The sequence below is a fragment of the Orcinus orca genome, chromosome 16 (genome assembly GCF_937001465.1).
Source record: "Orcinus orca chromosome 16, mOrcOrc1.1, whole genome shotgun sequence".
In the NCBI taxonomy this organism is placed as follows: Eukaryota; Metazoa; Chordata; class Mammalia; order Artiodactyla; family Delphinidae; genus Orcinus; species Orcinus orca.
The window spans coordinates 71966931-71985907 of record NC_064574.1 but is presented as its reverse complement, the minus strand read 5'-3'; the positions used below and the strand labels follow the sequence as shown (position 1 = coordinate 71985907).

At 54.9% G+C, this 18977-nt stretch overlaps 2 protein-coding genes and 1 long non-coding RNA gene across 3 annotated transcripts; 1 reads left to right on the top strand and 2 right to left on the bottom strand.

The window, feature by feature from the left end:
• Positions 1–146: 146 nt before the first annotated feature.
• On the bottom strand, positions 147–2401 carry MYL11 (myosin light chain 11). The gene is made up of 7 exons (XM_004268682.3): positions 2312–2401; positions 1590–1685; positions 1262–1337; positions 957–1061; positions 771–849; positions 436–484; positions 147–344 (listed from the first exon to the last, which is right to left on the bottom strand). Exons 1-7 carry the CDS (start codon positions 2312–2314, stop codon positions 240–242), a joined length of 513 nt encoding a protein of 170 aa, XP_004268730.1. The 5' UTR covers positions 2315–2401; the 3' UTR covers positions 147–239.
• A 3492-nt stretch (positions 2402–5893) lies between these two features.
• Positions 5894–17286, top strand: TBC1D10B (TBC1 domain family member 10B). Its single transcript, XM_004268681.4, has 9 exons — positions 5894–7133; positions 10543–10642; positions 10948–11055; positions 11157–11263; positions 14540–14654; positions 14781–14846; positions 15066–15255; positions 15584–15738; positions 15827–17286. The coding sequence occupies exons 1-9, from the start codon at positions 6190–6192 to the stop codon at positions 16394–16396; spliced, it is 2355 nt and encodes a 784-aa protein (XP_004268729.1). The 5' UTR covers positions 5894–6189; the 3' UTR covers positions 16397–17286.
• Positions 17275–18464, bottom strand: LOC117200916 (uncharacterized). Its single transcript, XR_007472046.1, has 2 exons — positions 18366–18464; positions 17275–18058 (listed from the first exon to the last, which is right to left on the bottom strand). It is a non-coding gene; the product is annotated as an uncharacterized LOC117200916 (long non-coding RNA).
• Positions 18465–18977: the final 513 nt, after the last annotated feature.

Below are 18977 nucleotides of genomic sequence, written 5' to 3'. Positions count from 1 at the left end.
GCGTAGCGGGTGAAACCGTTCCACCCAGGCCTCTGGGCCACTATTTATTCATTCATTTGCTGGGCACTCGTTTCGTGCCAGCCGGTGTTTCAGCGCAGCCTCCCACCTGAGCCCTGCTCACACAAACGCACTGAAGCCGTCGCGGATAAGAAACGAGACCAGTTTAATTTATTAGGAGTCAAGGTGGGGTGGTCGCACTGGCAGGAAGGCGTTGCCCAGCAGAGGCCTAAGAGGGTCCGCTACTCCTGGTCCTTGGCGTCGCCATGCGTGATGACGTAGCATATGTTCTTGTAGTCTACGTTGCCGCCCACGTCGGGGGGGAAGGCCGCCCACATATTCGTGATCTGGGGAAAAAACGCAGGGGTATCTCCAACCGGTTCCTTACGTTCCCCTTCCCCCAGCCCTCTGCTTCTCCTAGGCCCTTTCCCCACTCACCTCTTCGCGGGTGAAGCGGTCACACTGCGTGGTAAGCAGCTCCTCCAGGCTGGAGAGAGGTGACAGAGGTTGGGCTTCGTGATTCCTTTCCACTCCCTCCCACCTCGTGCCCGTTGCCATTCCCAGTCTTGCCTTGAAAACCAGGGTTACTCTGGATTCCTCTTTGGTCTCCCAAACACTCTGGCCTCCCCCCTTTTGCCCTTCCCCCTGTGTGCTGTGAAAATTTAATCCCATCGCCACAGTCCTAATTTTTCCCTTATCTCTGGCAGTGCCTAACTCTTGGTAGGAATTTAAGGAGGCTTTCTGTGTGGGAGCAGCTGGAGGGTGTCACTTACAACTGCTTCTTGATGGTGCCCTTCCCCTCAGGGTCCAGGACCTTGAAGGCTCCAGTGATCACATCCTCAGGGTCGGCACCTGGGGGGGTCAGAGGGCACATGAAGCTGAAGGGTTGCTAAAGGGTCAGTCCCTGAAAGGTCTGGGGAGAGGCATCTGGGGGTTTGGACCCAGGACACTTCATTCACCTTTGAGCTTCTCCCCAAACATGGTCAGGAAGACAGTGAAGTTGATGGGCCCACTGGCTTCCTTCATCATGTCATCTAGCTCCTCATTCTTCACATTGAGACGCCCTGGAACAGGGTGGGGGAAGCATGGAGTGGAGTGGGGTCTAGGGGCCAGGAAATAATGCTTCCCATAAATTCACATCATCCCATCCATTTTTTATCTGGGTACACTGAGGCCCAGGGTGGACCTGGCAGGGCTGGAACCTAAGGCTGCTGAATTCCCAGGACTCTGCAGCCTTGAATCTTTACAGGTGGAGTAGGCTCACCCATGGCTGCGAAGGTGTCCCGCAGGTCCTCCTTGTCGATAATTCCATCACGATTCTGGTCAATTACTGTGAAGGCCTGTGGAGGGCCAGGGTAGGGAGAGGTTAGGTCCCCCATGGCCAGGCTTCAGCATCCTTACTCTAGGCAGATCAGATTCTGAGATTCTGGCCCCCAGCCAGCCGTCCACTTCCACTCCAAGCAGGGAGGAGTACAAGGAATTCTAAACCCTTCCCCTTCCGCCAACAGGTGCACATTCCAGGGAGGGGTTGGGGGAGGGGCAGCAAGGGGAGTCTTTGGTCAGCCTTCAGTCTCCCTTCTCCCCACCCTTACCTCCTTGAACTCCTGGATCTGGGTCTGATCGAACATGGAGAAGACATTGGAGCTTCCGCCCTCTGCCACTGCCTTTCTCCTGGCCTTCTTGGGTGCCTGAGGGATGAGGGTTGGGCAGAGGGGTTCATGGACCAATCCCTACTCCTCTCTAGAGGCGATGGATTAGATTCACGCTTCTTTGAGTCCATTCCTCTAAAGCAACTTTTCTGGCTCTAGGCTTCCTCTTCCTTATGCTGAGGAGACCTGCTGCAGTTGTACCCCCGAATTCCTCTGGGTAGCCCTCAAGTCCCCATCCTTCCGTCCTACCCAACAAGTGGAGTGTACCTCCCCTTCTCAGTGCCCTGACCCTGCCTCCTCTGAGTCCCAGACTTGCTGCGTGACCCTGATCACTCACTCACCTGAACCTCTACTTTCTCATTTATAAAATGGGAGTGGGAACACTTGTCTGGCTGGTCCCGGGGGTTTTAGGAAGATGGAGTGCAGGATGGCATGGAGCATGCTTTGAGAGGGACTGGGCTCCTGCGAGTGGAGTGTCTAGGCAGATTATCCTTGGTTGGATCCTCTAGGGCATCATTCTGTACATTCCCCATTAGTGATATCAAGAAAGGGAAGATTCATCTTTTTTCCTCTTGCCAGACTGGGAACCAGCTACTTTCTTTCAAAGGATGAGGCTGCCCTGAGGTCTGAGGGATTTGGGCAGGGGCTGGGGGATTCTCACTCACCATATCTTAGGTCTCCTGGGGGCCAGGCAGTGGCTCTGGCTGGAAAGGAGCAGAGAGTCAGCCTGGGGCGGTCCCTCTGGAGTTATATAGTCCTGCCCCAGGGAGTCATTAACATACCAGGGTAACCTTAGCCCTGTGGGTGCCCACCCCAGATACCAAAATAGCCCAGCTCAGGGCCTCTCCTTTCTTGGGCTGGCAACAGCTGGAGCCCAGGGAGGGAGGGAGGAGGGAGTGAGTCTTGGGATGCAGGTATCACTAGGACCTGGGCAGGAAGGAATGTTCTTTCTCCCCAAAGGAGGCTGGAATGTGCCAGGGTTCAGAGAGGGCCCAGGCTGAGACACAGGACTAGGAAAGAGATGCACCAGGCTCCTGTACCCCTGTGTGGGGTGGGCCCAGATTTAAACCCAGTAAATTTATTGAGTACCTACAGTGTGCCAGGCACTGGTCTATGCTTTGCAGGTGCACTTTGACAAACACAGTCCCCCCCACTGTGGAGTTCACACTCAAGGGTATGTATATGTGGGGGTAGTGACAGAGGTTACAGGTGGGAGAGAGCTGCCTGGGGAAGCTGAAGGATCAGGAAGTCTTCTACATCCCCTTCAAGAAGAGGGGGGATTTTGTGAGGAAAGATGTGGGGCATGGAATCACTAGGTATGAAGAGACTAGACAGCCTGGAGCAGAGAACCTGCTCTGTGACCCTGGGCTTTGCGCTCCAACTCCCTGGGCCTCGGTTTCCCCCTCTATAAAATGGGGACGTAATTCCCATCCCACAGAACTTCTGGATGTGAACACTATTTGGAAACAGTTAGTGAAGTATAATCATTATTTTTATTTTTATTTTTTGGCTGCACCACATGGCTTGTGGGATCTTAGTTCCCCAACCAAGGATCGAGTCCGGGCCCTTGTCAGTGAAAACCTGGAGTCCTAACCACTGAACTGCCAGGGAATTCCCATAATCATTATAATTAATATTCAGGCCCTGCCTTGGTAGAACTTACAGTCTAGCTGTGGAGACAGGGTAAATGCAGAAAATGACAAACCAGCTGGTCAGGAGTACAGAAGTAGAGGGCATAGCAGCCCTATCTAGGAGTATGGGAATGACGTTATAAAGGCTGGTAGAAGTGAGTCAGGTGAAAGTGGAGGAACAGCCATGCTAAGTGGTGGGCACAGATGGGCAAAGGCCTGGCGAAGTGAAAGATCAGAAGTGTTCAGTTTGCCAGAATTGGGATGGGGCTCGAGCAGAGGATACAAGGGGCTGGACATCAGACACTGGAGGGTCTTCAAATGCCATGCTGAGGGCTGAGACCTTGGGAGCCTTGGAAAGGTTTGAAACAGGAGAAGGACATGGTCTAGTGTGAGTCTATAATCACTTTTTTGGATACTGGTGTGAAAGTTGGAACTCAGAGGAGGGGAGTCAAGGACACCAAGAGGGAAGCTAATTGGTTACCTCCTCCTCGGTGGCTGGGATGGCCAATGGCTTCTCTCTCCAATCTGGGCTAGAACCAGCTAGGCTGACTGTGTGACTTTGAAGTACGCTCTCCCACCCCTCTGGGCCTCGGTGCCCCAGTCCATTCCGTACAGTGGAGGTCTGCGGAAATTGTGGGTGAGGAAGCCCCAGGAGGCCCAAGGTTGGCAAGGACACCCGTGTCTCCTCCTCCTCCTGTTCCCTCTCCTCCTCCTCCTGTTCCCTCTAGGACCTGATGTCCTAAGGAAGTCTCCTCCTTCCCTCCCCCTCCTCCAGCCTCATACCAATGCCTCTAAGACATTTGCTTTTCTGGTCACTGGGGTCCAGGCACCTGTTGTCTCTAAGAAGAGAGACAGAGCCACCCTAAACTTAGCAGCTGCCCTTGGCCTCCTGCACTGGCCCCTCCCTGCCTCAGTCGACAGCTGCCTCACCTTATACGGTTACCATGGGGGTCCAGCCCAGGGAGGAGCCCACTTAATACTGGGTTCTGGGAGGGGAGGAGAACTCCAAAGAGGGGGATGGGGGAAGTGCTTAGGAAGCTTGGGCCAAATGGAAAGTGGAGAAGTTGAGGAGGAGGAGATCGGGAGTGGCATATCTCAGACACTGGTTCACGGGATCTGAGTCTGAGCTGGGAGTAAGGAGCCTCAGAGAACTCAGCAACCAAGTAACTGGGAAGCTGGGAGCTAGGCCTGACTGAAATTTCAGGATGGTGGACTTTGTATGGAAATTGGAGCCCTCCTGGTGCTGAATCCTGAATCCTGGACCTCAGGGGAATGAGAGCCAGAGAGAGAAGGGGCTGGTAAAGTCAGGGCTTTGTGTTTGTGGTCTAGGGTAGCCTGGAGGGCTCATGAGATTGGGGTCTGATTTCTTAGCAGAGAATGAGGAGCACAGAGGGGTGTATCAATGAGGAGAGAGGAGTTGATGGCATGGGTCCTGGATCGCCAGAAGAACACAGATATGGGAATTCATGGTATTGGGAATTCATGATTTGGGGTCTGGGATCCCCACTACAATGGAGGGGGCACTCAGAGGATGAGTTCCAAGGAACTGGAGCCCAGATCCTGGGGAAGAGCTCAGATAGAAGGGGCTGAGAGAGACTTGGGGATTGGGATACCCACAGGAAATGGTGGATCCAGAGAGATGAGTCACTTATAGGATTTTGGGGCTCTGGTTATAGTCGCCTGGGATTTGTTGCGGGCTGGAATGAGAATTAGAGGCTAAGTGAAGGGCAAGAGTACCTGATCAGAGCACTGGATCAAGTGCCCTGTGGTGGGCTTGGGAGCTGAATAGAGAATGGGGCCCACGAGAGGACTCAGGCAGGGCAGCGTGGCGCTCTTATTGGCTAACGGTTGCACCCGGTCCCCGCCCCCTCTCCGCGCTGTCCCCAACTGTCACCCCCACCTCCCGCGCTTGTCTCCGGTTGTCACCGACATCCCTGGCTTGGCACTGCCTGCTGGCAGCACCCCTTCCCTTTGGATGCTGCATTGGCTGAGACAGCTGTCTATCTTCCTCCTTTTGCTAAAGTGAGAGAATGCATTCATTGGCTGACGAGGCAAATGAATCGCAAATTTGACCCTCCCCTCCCAGCTGTCATTTCTTCCTGACCTTCTTGGGAGACCCAAAGAATCCCTCAGCTCCTATCGACTGCGGATGCTGTCTGTCACCGCCCAAATAGACATCACTGTCTGTCAATTTGACCTCCGCCTACTCCCCTTTTCATTGGCTCCCTTTTAACCATTCCTATTAGGCAGGCCCGCCTCTTCTCGCACAGCACCCGCCTCCTTCTACAGTCGTTCACTCTTCAGCCATCTTTATTGGCCAGGAGGTTCATCTTCCTGCTTTTCTATTAGTTACTCCCTTCGTCCCGCCTCCTCCTGCCTTCACTCGCCCTCTCATTGGTTTTATAACCTCCGCCTTGTCTGTTTCTTCTTCCCAAACTACCCACCCCCTTCCCACCTCCAGCCCCACCCACACTTCCAACGATTGGCAGAAACCCAGTTCTCTCTCTCCTGTTATTCGTCCAAGCCCTCTGACGAGGAGGGAGAAAAAAGGAGCGCGATGGGGCCGCCCGCGCGCAGGCGTGAAGCGCCGAAACGCTGGCCTCTTGGCCGGCACCGGGGCTTGTGCGCAGGCGCGAGGTGGGCCGCTCGCCCGAAGCGGGAGGGAGGGGGAGGCGGCGAGAGTGCGAAAGGGGGGGAGAGGCCGCGAGCGAGACCCCGGCGCCTGGCGCCCCGGGACCCGTGCCCCGGCTCCGCGCGCCGGGTGGCCCCCCGCGCGCCAGCAACGACCCCGGCGCGCGCCGGGCCGCGCCCTTCGCCCTTTCCCCTTCCTCGGCGGGCGGTGGGGAGCGGCCTGAGGGGCGGCGCCTTTTGCGGCCGCCGCGGCGGGGGGATGTGAGGGGCGGCCCGCGGTCATGGAGACGGGCCCGGCGCCCCTGGTGGCCCCGCCGCGCCGTCATGGCGCCCCCGCGGCCCCGTCGCCGCCACCCCGCGGCTCCCGGGCCGGGCCCGTCGTGGTGGTAGCTCCGGGGCCGCCAGTGACCACGGCCACTTCGGCCCCGGTCACCCTGGTGGCCCCCGGGGAGGCGCGGCCCGCATGGGTACCGGGTCCAGCCCAGACCTCGGACTCGGCCCTGGCTCCCGCCCCGACAGTCACCGGCAGCACGGAGGTGGGGCTGACCCTGGAGGCCTCACCCGAAGCCCTGAGGGCGCAGGTCTCCGACCCAGAGCCCTTGGTGCCTGAGGCTGTGGCAGGAGCCGAGAGGTCCATGGCTCTGGCCCCAGGGGCAGACTCTCCGAAGACGGAGGAGGCCAGAACCTCACCCGATCCTGGGCCAGGTACCCTCACCGGGACCTGCACCAGGACCCCTTCAAGAACGGCTCCTGGGGCCCTGACCGCCAAACCCCCGCTTGCCCCCAAGCCGGGAACCACTGTGGCCTCAGGAGTGACTGCACGGGTTGCAGCAGTGACAGCAGGACAGGTGACAAGTGGACATGGAGCTGCAGCATCAGCATCAACAGGACAGGCACCAGAGGACCCCTCAGGGCCTGGCACAGGCCCTTCAGGGACATGTGAGGCCCCGGTAGCTGTCGTGACGGTGACCCCAGCTCTGGAGCCTGCTGAAAACTCTCAGGACCTAGGCTCCACGTCCAGCCTGGGACCTGGAATCTCTGGGCCTCGAGGGCAGGCTCCAGACACTCTGAGCTACTTGGACTCCGTGAGCCTCATGTCTGGGACCTTAGAGTCCTTGGCGGATGATGTGAGCTCCATGGGCTCAGACTCGGAGATAAATGGGCTGGCCCTGCGCAAGACGGACAAGTACGGCTTCCTTGGGGGCAGCCAGTATTCGGGCAGCCTGTGAGTACCCAGCGGGCACCCAGCGGGCCTGCTTCATGGAAGTAGAGGTTGCAGGGTGGGGGGGATGATACGCCTTGCCCACGCTCTCGCTGTCCATCCTCCTCTGAGGATCCACGGGGTGGTTAGTGGGAATGGGAATGCTTAACAATCCTTATCATGCCTAGAGTTTCCTGAGGTTTCTGTGGCACCAGCGTGTTAGGGTTTGAGACCAGGTGTCGGGAGTCCTGGGTTTGAGCCTAAGCCTTGCCTTTGGTGTGTGTGTGCCCTTGAGTTAGTGCCTTCCACATTTGAGTTAGTGCCTCACTTTCCTCCTCTGTGAAGTGAAAGGTTGAATGAGATTGTACCTCAGGTTGTCCCAGCTCCTCGGTGGGAAACTCCAGCTACAGGTCAGATATTCTGGAGGGTTGGCTGGACAGGGGTTCTGGTAGAGATCTTTGGTTCCTCAGGGAGAAAGTCTGGAGGGATGCAGGCAGCTCCCTTCCCCCATAGCCTTAGGTCTGATGTGGTGGTGAGGTGGGGAAGTCTGTTTGATGGAGGAGAGACTCTGAAGGTAGGGCCCGTCTGTGAAACAGAAGAGCAGTCTTGTGTTTTCACTGAAGGAAAGGGGGTGGAGGAGGCCTCTTCCCCATTTCCTCATCTCCCCAGGCGGGCTTACTCTTTCCTAGTTCCCTCCAGGGGCCTGAGTCACTTCTGAGGTGAGGGTGTGATTGCTTCTGACTTCTTCCTTCCCTCTCTTTGGATCATTGTTCCTGTACCCCTTTAACCTGCTGGTCAGTTCAGTTTACAGCACTGCCTGAGAACCCCCAGTGCCAGGCCCTGTGCTGGGTACTAAGGGTAAAATAATCATTTCAAGGTGCTCATCATCTAGAGGAGAGACAAATACTTAAACAGTTGGTTTCAATATAATACGTTAGGTTTAGCCTGGAGATCATCACAGGGTTTTGTGAGCAGCTAGGGAAGGGATCTTTTGCCCAGTCTGGGCATTCAGCTGGACTGATCTGAATTGTGAAGAATGAGTAGGATTTAGTCATGGCTGTGCGTGTTGGGGTGAGGGGGACCTGCCTGGTGTTGGGGGAAGCCCTGTGGGAGGGATTGTAATCCAACAAAAAAATCAGAAAATCTTTGAGTACCAACATTCTCGGTTCTGTGTGGGGAGGGCAACTTAAGTTTGACCCTGGTGCTTTCCCATGCATGAGGGATGCATTGCTGTACCTAATTTATAGATGAAGAAACAGGATTAGAGCAGTTGAGTGACTTGCCCCACTCAAACAATTTGGATCTGTGTGACCAATGGCACTCTCCTCAATACTCTGCTGCCCTGAGGAACTTGGATTGAATTGGGTTTTAGTGAGCCCCTCTTGTGTACCAGGCACGGTGCGGGGTGCTAATTCTCTGCTTTTTTTTTTTTTTTTTTTTTTTTTGCGGTACGTGGACCTCTCACTGTTGTGGCCTCTCCCGTTGCGGAGCACAGGCTCCGGACGTGCAGGCCCAGCGGGCATGGCTCATGGGCCCAGCCGCTTCGCGGCATGTGGGATCTTCCCGGACCGGGGCACGAACCCGTGTACCCTGCATCGGCAGGCGGACTCTCAACCACTGCGCCACCAGGGAAGCCCTAATTCTCTGCTTTTAATTTTGTCCCTCTAAAATCCATCTTCCATGCTGGCAGAATCAACTTCTGAGGCAAGGCTGACTGTGGCACACGTTACCTTAAAAGCTGTTAGCAGCTCAGCACTGTCCACAGGATAAAGTCCAAGCGCTTTAGCCTGCGCACAGGCTCCTTATGTTCTGGCTCTGCCAGCCTCTCTGGTCTTCTTTTCCACCGCCTTCTCACCATGCACTGTGTGCTGTGGTCCTGTTGAAGTGATTGTAGTCTTTCTCCCTTCATACTCAGGCTGTACCATCAGCCAGGAATGCCCTTCTCCCGGTCTTTCCCTGCCATGTTCTACTCAGTCCTTCATGGCTTACCTCAGATGTCCCTTCCTCCAGGAAACCTTCCCTGATATCCATTGCCCCTACTCCGATTAGGTGCCTCTTCTGTGCATCTTTGTAATTGCATTTCCCTCACATATTGCAATTATCTCCCCTGCTAGCTTGTGACCTTTTGAGGGCAGGAAAGGTATCTTACTCTTCCTGGCCTTTAGTAGAGTTTGGAATTGCCTTATGATAGAGATGAATGAGAAATCACCTTTTTTTTTTTTTTCTTTTTTGGCGGTACGCGGGCCTCTCACTGTTGTGGCCTCTCCCGTTGCAGAGCACAGGCTCCAGACGCGCAGGCTTAGCGGCCGTGGCTCACGGGCCCAGCCGCTCCGCGGCATGTGGGATCCTCCCGGACCGGGGCACGAACCCGTGTCCCCTGCATCGGCAGGCAGACTCTTAACCACTGCGCCACCAGGGAAGCCCGAGAAATCACCTTTTAGTTTAAGGAGTTTCTGGGACAAAGGAAACTAACTTTAAACCTCCCATTTAACAGTCCTTTATATACAGTTTCTCAGTAGTCCTCTCATAACTTTGTGATGTAGGTGGTGGCATTCCTTTTTACATTTATAAGGAAGAGACTTAGGTTATCACTTGCCAAGACTCCCCAACTTCTAAGGGACAACTGGGCTTTGAGCTCAGGTCTATCTGGAAACCCAAGCTCTTTCTTCCATTCCACTCACCTGGTACTGGCTCCTACAACTAACTGTTTCAAGACTGATGGGGTATCTTGAGTGCGAAGCTCTGAAAGAACAGTGAGCAAACAGTGCAAGGAGAGCTTCATTTGCTTGGGAATGTGGGGTGATTTCAGGGAGGAGGAGGTAGCGGAAATTGCAGATGGTGCAAGGGATCTTGAGTTTTGTAGAAGGAAACTCAGTTGCTTCTAAGGGGACAGGGAAGTATGTTTGTTATGTATTTTATTTTATGGATAATAATTGCTGTTACTTACTGAGTCACTGCTATGTGTTAGCTCATATAATCTCTTAGGTAGATACTATTTTTCTCTCCATCTTACACATGAGGAAATTGAGGCTTAGAGAGTGACTTGCCCAAGGCCACACAGTGAATAGGTGGCAAACCTAGAACTTGGATCCAGGTCTAATGCAAAGTGTAGCTTTTCAGTATTCCGTGCTCTCTCCCCAAACTTGTATATGTCTTAAGTGGGATTTGAACACAGCCTCTGTATAGCGATCCAACATGAGAATGTGATCTCTGTTCAGAGATTCCAAGGAAATTCCATTTAGTGTGGTGAACTAGGACCTTGGATGGCCAGAATGACCAGACATCCTAATGTTTGGTATTGGTAGCTCACAAAATGCTTTTATGGTCTGATCTCTCATTTTTGAGCTTGGGGAAGTGGCTTGCCTCAGTCCCCCCAGCAATCTGGATTTTATACTACTGCTACTGACCTCTTCCATACTCCCCATATCCTCAGAGAGAGCTCCATTCCTGTGGATGTGGCTCGGCAGCGGGAGCTCAAATGGCTGGAGATGTTCAGTCACTGGGATAAATGGCTTTCACGGCGTTTCCAGAAGGTTTGAGAAGGCTGTGGTGGGCAGGGCAATGGACATGGTGGGGGTGGGGAGGACAGGGTGGGCCCTTGTGCTCTGGGGAAGCCCAGGAACCTGATAGTATCTGCTCTCCGGACCATGTTGGGGGTAGGTGGTACTTGGGCCTTGGGGGAGGAGTAGCTTTAAAGATAGAAGGCCAGGCGGGGTCCAGTGGAGTGAAGCCTATGGGATGTGGGACGAGTGTCCCAGGGAGCCCAAGGACTGCTGGGGAAAGCTTGGAGGCTGTGCCTGCCACTGAAGCTGTTCCCCTGCCTGCCACTCTGCCTTAGGTGAAGCTGCGCTGCCGGAAGGGGATCCCATCCTCCCTCAGAGCCAAGGCCTGGCAGTACTTGTCCAATAGCAAGGAACTCCTGGAGCAGAACCCGGGCAAGTTTGAGGTGCGCACAGCTCCAGGGTGTGGGGACGTGTGACAGTGTCTGTGTGAAGGGTATCATCAGTTCCCCCAGATCCTGAGATAATCTCAGCTGTCCCACTGCAGGAGTTGGAACGGGCTCCTGGGGACCCTAAGTGGCTGGATGTGATTGAGAAGGACCTGCACCGTCAGTTCCCTTTCCATGAGATGTTTGCTGCTCGAGGCGGGCATGGGTAAGGCGACCTGACTATATGAGTCAGTGGTGGATACAGGGCTGGGTTGAAAGCAGTCTTGCCTTCCAGAACTTCTACAGGAGTGGTCCTTAATGGATTGAGTGTCTAGCCATGTTGAAGGAAGTCTCCTGGGAGGGAGACTGTGATTCAGGGTGATGGGGGTGGGGTGGGGTGCTGGTGAGGGGAAGGGGAGGCACATCAAGGGCTCATTGAAGAGGTTGCATTTGAACTAGGTTTTAAAGGATAGATGGGAGCAGAGCAAGGGGCAGGTTTTTCCTGGCTTGGGGGTTATGTAAGCTGTGTCTGGGCAGTGGGGTTGGGTAGAGCTGAGGCTGGAAAAGCAATTAAGGGCCCTTAAATGCTGTGCCCAGGCCCTTCGATCTTTGTTCTGTTTGCCCGGCTTCCTCACGAAGGCTATAGATCGCTTCCTAGTAGTGTGCGATGTTTTTAGGTGGTTCTCAGCTCCTTGTGGGAGCATGTGGATGGACATTTAACAGTAGGTTCATCCTTTCAGCAAATATTAGTCAAGCGTCTGCTATCTGCCAGGTACTGTTTTAGCTACAGATGACAGCTGCCCCCTCAGGGCTTATATTTTAGTAAGGATAGACAATAAATAAAAGAATGAAAGTATGTTGTATGTACAATGGTGGTAAATAGAAGAGTTTAAAGCAAGAAAGGGGAAAAGAGAATGTGAGCCGAGATTTGGTTACAAGTGACCTGATCTGACTTGTGTTTTAAAAAGATCATTCTGGGACTTCCCTGGCCGTCTAGTGGTTAAGACTCTGTGCTTCCACTGCGGGGGGCATGGGTTTGATCCCTGGTTGGGGAACTAAGATCCCACATGCTGCGCAGCACGGCTGGAAGAAAAAAAAAAGGATCATTTCTAGCTGCTGTGCTGACAATAGACTATAGGAGACAAGGGCAGAAGCAGAGAGACCAGGTAGACTATTTCCATAATCCAGGAAAGAGATGATGATAGATAGACCAGGATGGTAGCTGTGAAACTGGATATATTTTGAAGGTAAAGCCAAAAGAATTTGCCAGTGGATTAGATGTGGGGGGGGAGAGAGAGAGAGAGAGAGAGAGAGAGAGAGTGTGTGTGTGTGTGTGTGTGTGTGTGAGTGAGAGAGAGAGAGAGAGAGAGAGAGAGAGAGAGAGAGTAGTTAAGGAAGACTCTCAAGGTTTTTGGTCTTAGAAACTAGAATGAATGGAGTTGCAATATACTGATATGGATGGGAAAACTGGGGGGAACGTAGGCTTGAAGGGTATATCAGGAGCTCATTTTTGGAATGTGAAGTTTGAAATACTCACTGGATATCCAGATGGAGATGCCAAGTAAGCTGGATGTACAGTGGACACAACATCCAGGGCGAGGTTTAAACTGGAGACAGATTGGAAATTGAGAGTTGTCAGGCTCTACACGGGACCAGATCTCACCCATGGGACTAGATGAGGTCATCAAGGCAGCAAGTGTAGATATGAAAGGAAGCTGTTCAAAGATTGAGCCCTGCAGCTCCAACATTTCAAGAATGGGAAGATGAGAAAGAACCTGTAAAGGAGCCTGGAAGAAGCTGGTGAGGTATAACGAAAACCAGGAGAGTGTGATTCCTGGAAGCAAAGTGAAGAGGGGTTTCGGGATCAGCTGTATGAAATGCTGCTGACGGGTCAAGTAAATTGAAGTCTGCAAATCGACCTCTGGATTTAGCAATGTGGAGGTCATTGGTGACCTTGATAAAAGCAGTTTTGTGTGGAGCAGTGGGCTAAAGCCTGACTGGAGGATGGGAGGAAAGAACTTGAAGATAGCAAGTCTGTGCTCTAGGTGGGTTTGGCTGAATAGGTAGGAAAGAAACGATGTGGTATTCAGAGGGGAAGGCTGGGTAGAGAGAGGTTTTTGTTTGTTTTTTGGCCATGCCCTGTGGCATGCGGGGTCTTATTTTCCCGACCAGGGCTCGAACCCGCACCCCCTGCAGTGGAAGCATGGAGTCTTAACCATTGGGCCGCCAGGGAAGTCACGAGGTGTTTTTTTTTTTTAAGCTAGAAGAAATGACATGTTGGTATGCCAGCCTCTGTAGTTAGAGAAAAATGGATGACGCACAAACAATGGGAAGGTTGCTGGAGGGATGGCCTGTGTAGGCGAGAGGGGATGGGACCCAGTGTCCAAGTGGAAAGGCTGTGGTTGGCCAGGATCACAGATAGTTCACCCATAGCAATAGGGGAGAAGGCAGGGGCACAGAAGCAGGCAGGTGGGTGAATGTAGCATGGGAGCTTAGGGAAGTTACATGTTTATTTTAATATATATTAGATGAAATAACTAGTATATCAAACCTGTCATTTCATGGACGTTATTACAAAGTGGAGAAAAAATAAATAATAGTGGGGTGGTGTGCAGATAAAGCACAAATGAAGATCACACTCCAGTGACTGAATTTTGAGAAACACTATGTAAGCAGTGGTCAGGTGTGTGTGACTGGAGGCAGGGAGAGGATCTGGGAGGTTATTACATCGTCCTGGTTAAGAGATGAAGGTCTGAGCTGCTCAGTGGCTGTGGCGGCGGAGAGAGGGAATAGACGTGCGGAGGGAGGGAATAGACGTGAATAAAATTCAGAAGGTAGTGTTGATACGACTTGATAATTAGCTGTGGGGAGTGATGGAAGGCTCGCTGTTTTCTGATGTGGGGCTGAGGGGATGGGATTCCCACACACAGAGATGGGGCACCCTCAGGGAAGAGGAACAGATCTAGGGCAGAGAGTTTATTCTTTTGGATGCAGAGACAAGAGAAAGGTTTGAGGCACAGCTGGCTTCCCAAGCCTACACCGAGAACCAGGGCTCTGCCCGGCGGGACTGATGAATTCCAGACAGATAAGGCAGGGCCTGCCCTGGGAGAGTGCCTGCACTGGGGCAGTAAAAGCATTCAGACAGTGCCAGAGGAGGGCTGACGCTGTTGAAAAGCTTCCTGAAGAAGATGACCTTGAAGGTTTACGGGATGGGAGCAGACAGAGAGAGAGCACAGCCCGTGTGGGGACACGGGTGGGGAGCACGTGGGTGTGCAGGCAAGGGCGGAAGCCTAGAGCCTGGAACAAAGCTTAGGTTACGGTCTGAGTCTTTGGCTTAAGCTTGATAGGCAGGATTAGGAAGGTGGATAGAGGTTGTGGTGGTAAAGCTCTGGGGTTGATCTGCCACGGGATATAGGGGGGCTCTCGGGGGGTGTGGGTTAGTTTGGGGGCGAGAGCTCCCAACTCCTGTGACTTTCCTCATGGTCTTTCCCCATACCCACAGGCAACAGGACCTGTATCGAATCCTGAAGGCCTACACTATCTACCGGCCTGACGAGGGCTACTGCCAGGCCCAGGCCCCCGTGGCCGCAGTGCTGCTCATGCACATGCCTGCTGAGGTCAGCAGACGCTGGGCCTGGTTGGGGAGGGGCTGGGAGGATCTTGGCCTACAGTGGTGATGGGGGAGCTCCCTCCTCCCTGTTTCTCAGGCCCCATCCCTCCCTCCTTGTTCTTGCCCTTCTCAGCAAGCCTTTTGGTGCCTGGTGCAGATCTGCGACAAGTACCTCCCCGGTTACTATAGTGCAGGGCTGGTGAGTGTCTGGAGGCTGGGTGCAACTGGGGCTGTGGCTTTTCCCCAAGACTGCAGGGTGGTCCTTGTCCTGCCCCACGCTGTACCATTCTGTCCCTCTGTTCTGGGCCTCTCCTACTGAGGTGAGGATCCCACTTCGTGGATGGGTACTGACTACCAGGGCCAGTTCTATCCCAAGGGTCCTCAGCAGGCCTCTTCTCATGGTTTGTCCCACTTTCAGGAGGCCATTCAACTGGATGGAGAAATCTTTTTTGCGCTGTTGCGCCGGGCCTCCCCACTGGCACATCGGCACCTGCGACGGCAGCGCATTGACCCCGTGCTGTACATGACAGAATGGTTCATGTGCATCTTTGCCCGCACTCTTCCCTGGGCTTCAGTGCTACGTGTCTGGGATATGTTCTTCTGTGAAGGTACTTCTGTAGCCATTTCAGGCCATGACGGGGCTGCGGTTTCCATGGTGGCTGCCAGAGGGTGGCCTGCTGACATAAGGCTTCACTGGAAGATGTCTTGGGGCTGGAGAAACTGAGGCCTGATCTTGTTGGCTCTGCCACCAGCCCACAGCTTGCTTTACCTCCCAGGAACCTAAAACCCATGGCAGCTTGTTTCCCTTCTTAGGGCCTCAGTTTCCTCATTTGTAAGGTTGGCAGTAGACAGGGATGGGGGCTGTGAGTCCCTCCTAAATGGGACAGGCTGAGATCCTGGGCTGATCATCCAGCCTCTCTTCCTTGGACCCTGCAGGCGTCAAGATCATCTTCCGGGTGGCCCTGGTGCTGCTGCGGCACACGCTGGGCTCTGTGGAGAAGCTGCGCTCCTGCCAAGGCATGTATGAAACCATGGAGCAGCTGCGCAATCTGCCCCAACAGTGCATGCAGGAGGACTTCCTGGTGCATGAGGTAGGCCCTAGCCTTAGCATACCTCACACCTGCTTTGGCCCATCCCCATCCCCAATCTTATTCTGGTACCTGTTTCTTCTCCATCTAGGTGACCAACCTCCCAGTGACAGAAGCACTGATTGAGCGAGAGAACTCGGCCCAGCTCAAGAAGTGGCGGGAAACCCGGGGCGAGCTGCAGTATCGGCCCTCACGGAGACTACACGGTTCCCGGGCGATCCATGAGGAGCGTCGGCGGCAGCAGCCACCCCTGGGCCCCTCCTCCAGCCTCCTCAGCCTCCCTGGCCTCAAGAGCCGAGGCTCTCGGGCAGCTGGAGGGGCCCCCTCTCCACCCCCTCCTGTCCGCAGGGCCAGTGCTGGGCCTGCCCCAGGGCCTCTGGTCACCGCTGAGGGACTGCATCCATCCCTTCCTTCGCCTACTGGCAACAGCACCCCACTGGCTCCCAGCAAGGAGGCCCGGAGGCAGGAGAAGGAGCGGCAGAAACAGGAAAAGGAACGTGAGAAGGAGCGGCAGAAGCAGGAGAAGGAGCGGCAGAAGCAGGAGAAGAAGGCTCAGGGCAGGAAGCTCTCGCTGCGTCGGAAGGCAGATGGACCCCCCGCCCCCCAGGATGGCGGGGACAGGTCCTCAGCATCAGAGGCCCGGCAGGATGCTTACTTCTGACCTCTGCCCTGGGGCTGGACTGCAGGGCCCTCTCTTCTTCCCTCAGCCAAGAGCAGGCCTTGGCCTGGGGTGCTGCTCCCGGCCCCCTTGGCAGGCTGTCCCTCCTTCTGAGGAAAGTGGCTTGATTCCCCGTCTCCTTGCCAGCTGCTGATCCCTACACGGCCAGGACAGTCAGAGTACGTGGGGCAGCTGCATTTCCCTGGGGCAGCAGCGAACAAGTCTGGAGCCCTCCAGTTAGGCCCAGCTGGGGTCTCTGTCACTCCTGCCCCGATTCCCTCTGGGATCCCTTCCCAGGTGCTGTCCTGATTGGCCTTTTGTCACCACAGGGGTGACTTTTGGCAATGGGAGTCAGCGGTTTTCAGATTCTTACACTCCAGTCACTCCCCTTACCCATGAAGTGGAGCTGGGTTCCTTTTCCCTTCTTCAGTCCTGCCTGTCTCCCCCCACTTCCTGGTGGGGGGCCCAGGCTCTTCGTGTTCTCCTTCTGGACATCTCTGTGTTGTAATTATGTACGGAGGACCCGGTTGGCCCAGGGTGGGGGTGTTCACTCTCTTCTGTCCTTTGGTTTTCCTCCACCATGTTCTTGCACGCTGGTTTATTTAAGGGGACATGCACTGGAGCAGGAAATGTCCCCCACTTCCCCACCACCACCCTCCTTGCTGTCCTTCCTCTTCACCTACGTTTCTGTATTCTCAGGCCTCCCCTGCTTTGTCTCACCAGGGCTCCCACCTTTCACCTTGTTCCCTTCCAACTCTCCAGCCCCTACCTGGGTAAGGGGTCTTCCCTTGAGCACCAGGGGGTGAAACCCAATGTTTACATTTTCTTCTGTCTCTGCCCCCACCCTGTGCGGCGCTTTGAGGAACCGGAAAAGAACCTGCTGTTGTACCTGGGCCTGTCTCCTGCATTGTTATTTGATGAAGGGGGTTAGAATAAGGACAAGGAGGGAGGAAGTGACGGAGCTAGTCAGGATGTGGGTGTCTCTTGAAGCAATCGGCTGGTCTCCTGGTCTTGGCAGGTAGGTACCTTTTGGCCTTTGGTCTATTAGTCACTCATCAACAGACAGTGGTTGAGCTCCCACTCCACCTCTGCCTGGGATCCACTGCCTCCGTTGTCACTGGCCTCCTGGAGCTGTCTGTGCGCCGCCTGCAGCACCCGGATCTCCTTCCCAGAGTGCTCGTGCAACTCCTGCAAGCTGGAGAGGGTACTGCCCTCTCTGTACTGTGGGGAGCCACAGTCCTCTGGGGGTGAGCTGGTCTCTTGTCCAGCTGCCTGGCACAGCTCCTGGTGCTGGGCCTCCAGAGAGCGTAGCAGCACAGCCAGGCTCCCAGCTTCTGATTTTCTGCTGCCGGCTTGTAGGCCTGCCCACCTTCTACCCCTGGGGTCAGGATGGTAAAGGCGTAGGGTTCTGTGGCCCCAAGGCGTGGCTTCACTGGCAGTTCTCTAAAAGGATGAGGCTCAGGGGTGTGTGGGTCAGCCTGGTACCAGTTCCAGGTAGAAGAGGAGGTTTCCCCGGAGGATGAACCAGCGGTGCTGGTAGCTGGTATTTCTGGCCCCCTCCTTTAGCAGGATGCCCTCCCGGTCCAGAGCCTGTGTTCTGTAGCCACGGAAGAAACTGAGCACGGACTTGTGCAGTTTCATGGTAGTCCATCCTGGGAGGAAACCCTAGGGGCAGGAGAAAGGAGGGGTGGACCATCTGGTATCCTAGGGACCCCAGCTGCCCCCAGTGCCCTCCTCTGGCTCCAGTAGGCTTTTTCTGGGCCCAGCCTTGGCCTACTGGGATTCAGACTCTGAGTATCCTCAAGAGGTAGAGGTCTTATACCCTGAGCACTGGGACCTACTCCCACTTTCCAACCCCAGCTCTGCCCCTTGGGACAGAGTACAAAACCTGGGCAGGGGCTGCTGGGCTGGGGTCCTGTTTTGGCGGGGGTGGGGGGCACGGGTATCCACTACTGCCCTTTTCCAGGCGTACCTGAGATGAGGGCACAAGGGACCTCTGGCCTCGGTACTGGGCACAGGTGCCACTGCCACCTCTCCTATTATGGCTTTTCCCACCTCAGAAACCAGGAAATTGCCCAGGTGGTAGGCGTGGGGTAAATGACTTCCCCTGGGTCCTAAAAGGAGCTGGGCTGGGAAAATGCCCCAGGAGAACCGAGCAACCCCTCTGGGACAAGAGCAAGGCCGCACCTCGAACTAGGAGAGGGCGGACAACGGAACGCTGAGAGTAGGAAGGCAGGATCTCTAATGAGATGATGAAAGGCGCAGAGCCAGCCCTGGAGAAAACGAGACTCAACCGGGGAAAGGGAAACAAGGGCAGGGACCCAGCGGCCCTGCTGGGACTTTGCCCCTCCATCGTGACTCTGGGCGCCCCTTTAGGTAGAGCGCGCTCCGCTTTCTCCCCAGAGCCTCTACTGCTGTAGGAGGGAATTGAGACCACTTCCGGCCATCCCTCTCGTCCGATCAGGGTCTAGGCGTTCATACGTGCCCTCTGCTCGCCATGGTCGCCCCACACGTCTCACGTCACTTCTGGGAGGGGGTGTCTTTCCCCGCTCAGCGCGTACTTCCGCCCTCTCCTTCAGTTAGT

Bases quoted from the DNA above. Each gene is read 5' to 3' on its own strand.
- TBC1D10B (XM_004268681.4), top strand. From the start codon at position 6,190: ATGGAGACGGGCCCGGCGCCCCTGGTGGCCCCGCCGCGCCGTCATGGC. The intron at 10,643-10,947 runs GTTTGAGAAGGC...ACTCTGCCTTAG, and splicing joins TTTCACGGCGTTTCCAGAAG to GTGAAGCTGCGCTGCCGGAA. The intron at 14,655-14,780 runs GTCAGCAGACGC...TGCCCTTCTCAG, and splicing joins TCATGCACATGCCTGCTGAG to CAAGCCTTTTGGTGCCTGGT.
- MYL11 (XM_004268682.3), bottom strand. The intron at 1,062-1,261 runs GTGAGCCTACTC...ACCCTGTTCCAG, and splicing joins GGACACCTTCGCAGCCATGG to GGCGTCTCAATGTGAAGAAT. The intron at 345-435 runs GTGAGTGGGGAA...TTTTTTCCCCAG, and splicing joins ACCGCTTCACCCGCGAAGAG to ATCACGAATATGTGGGCGGC.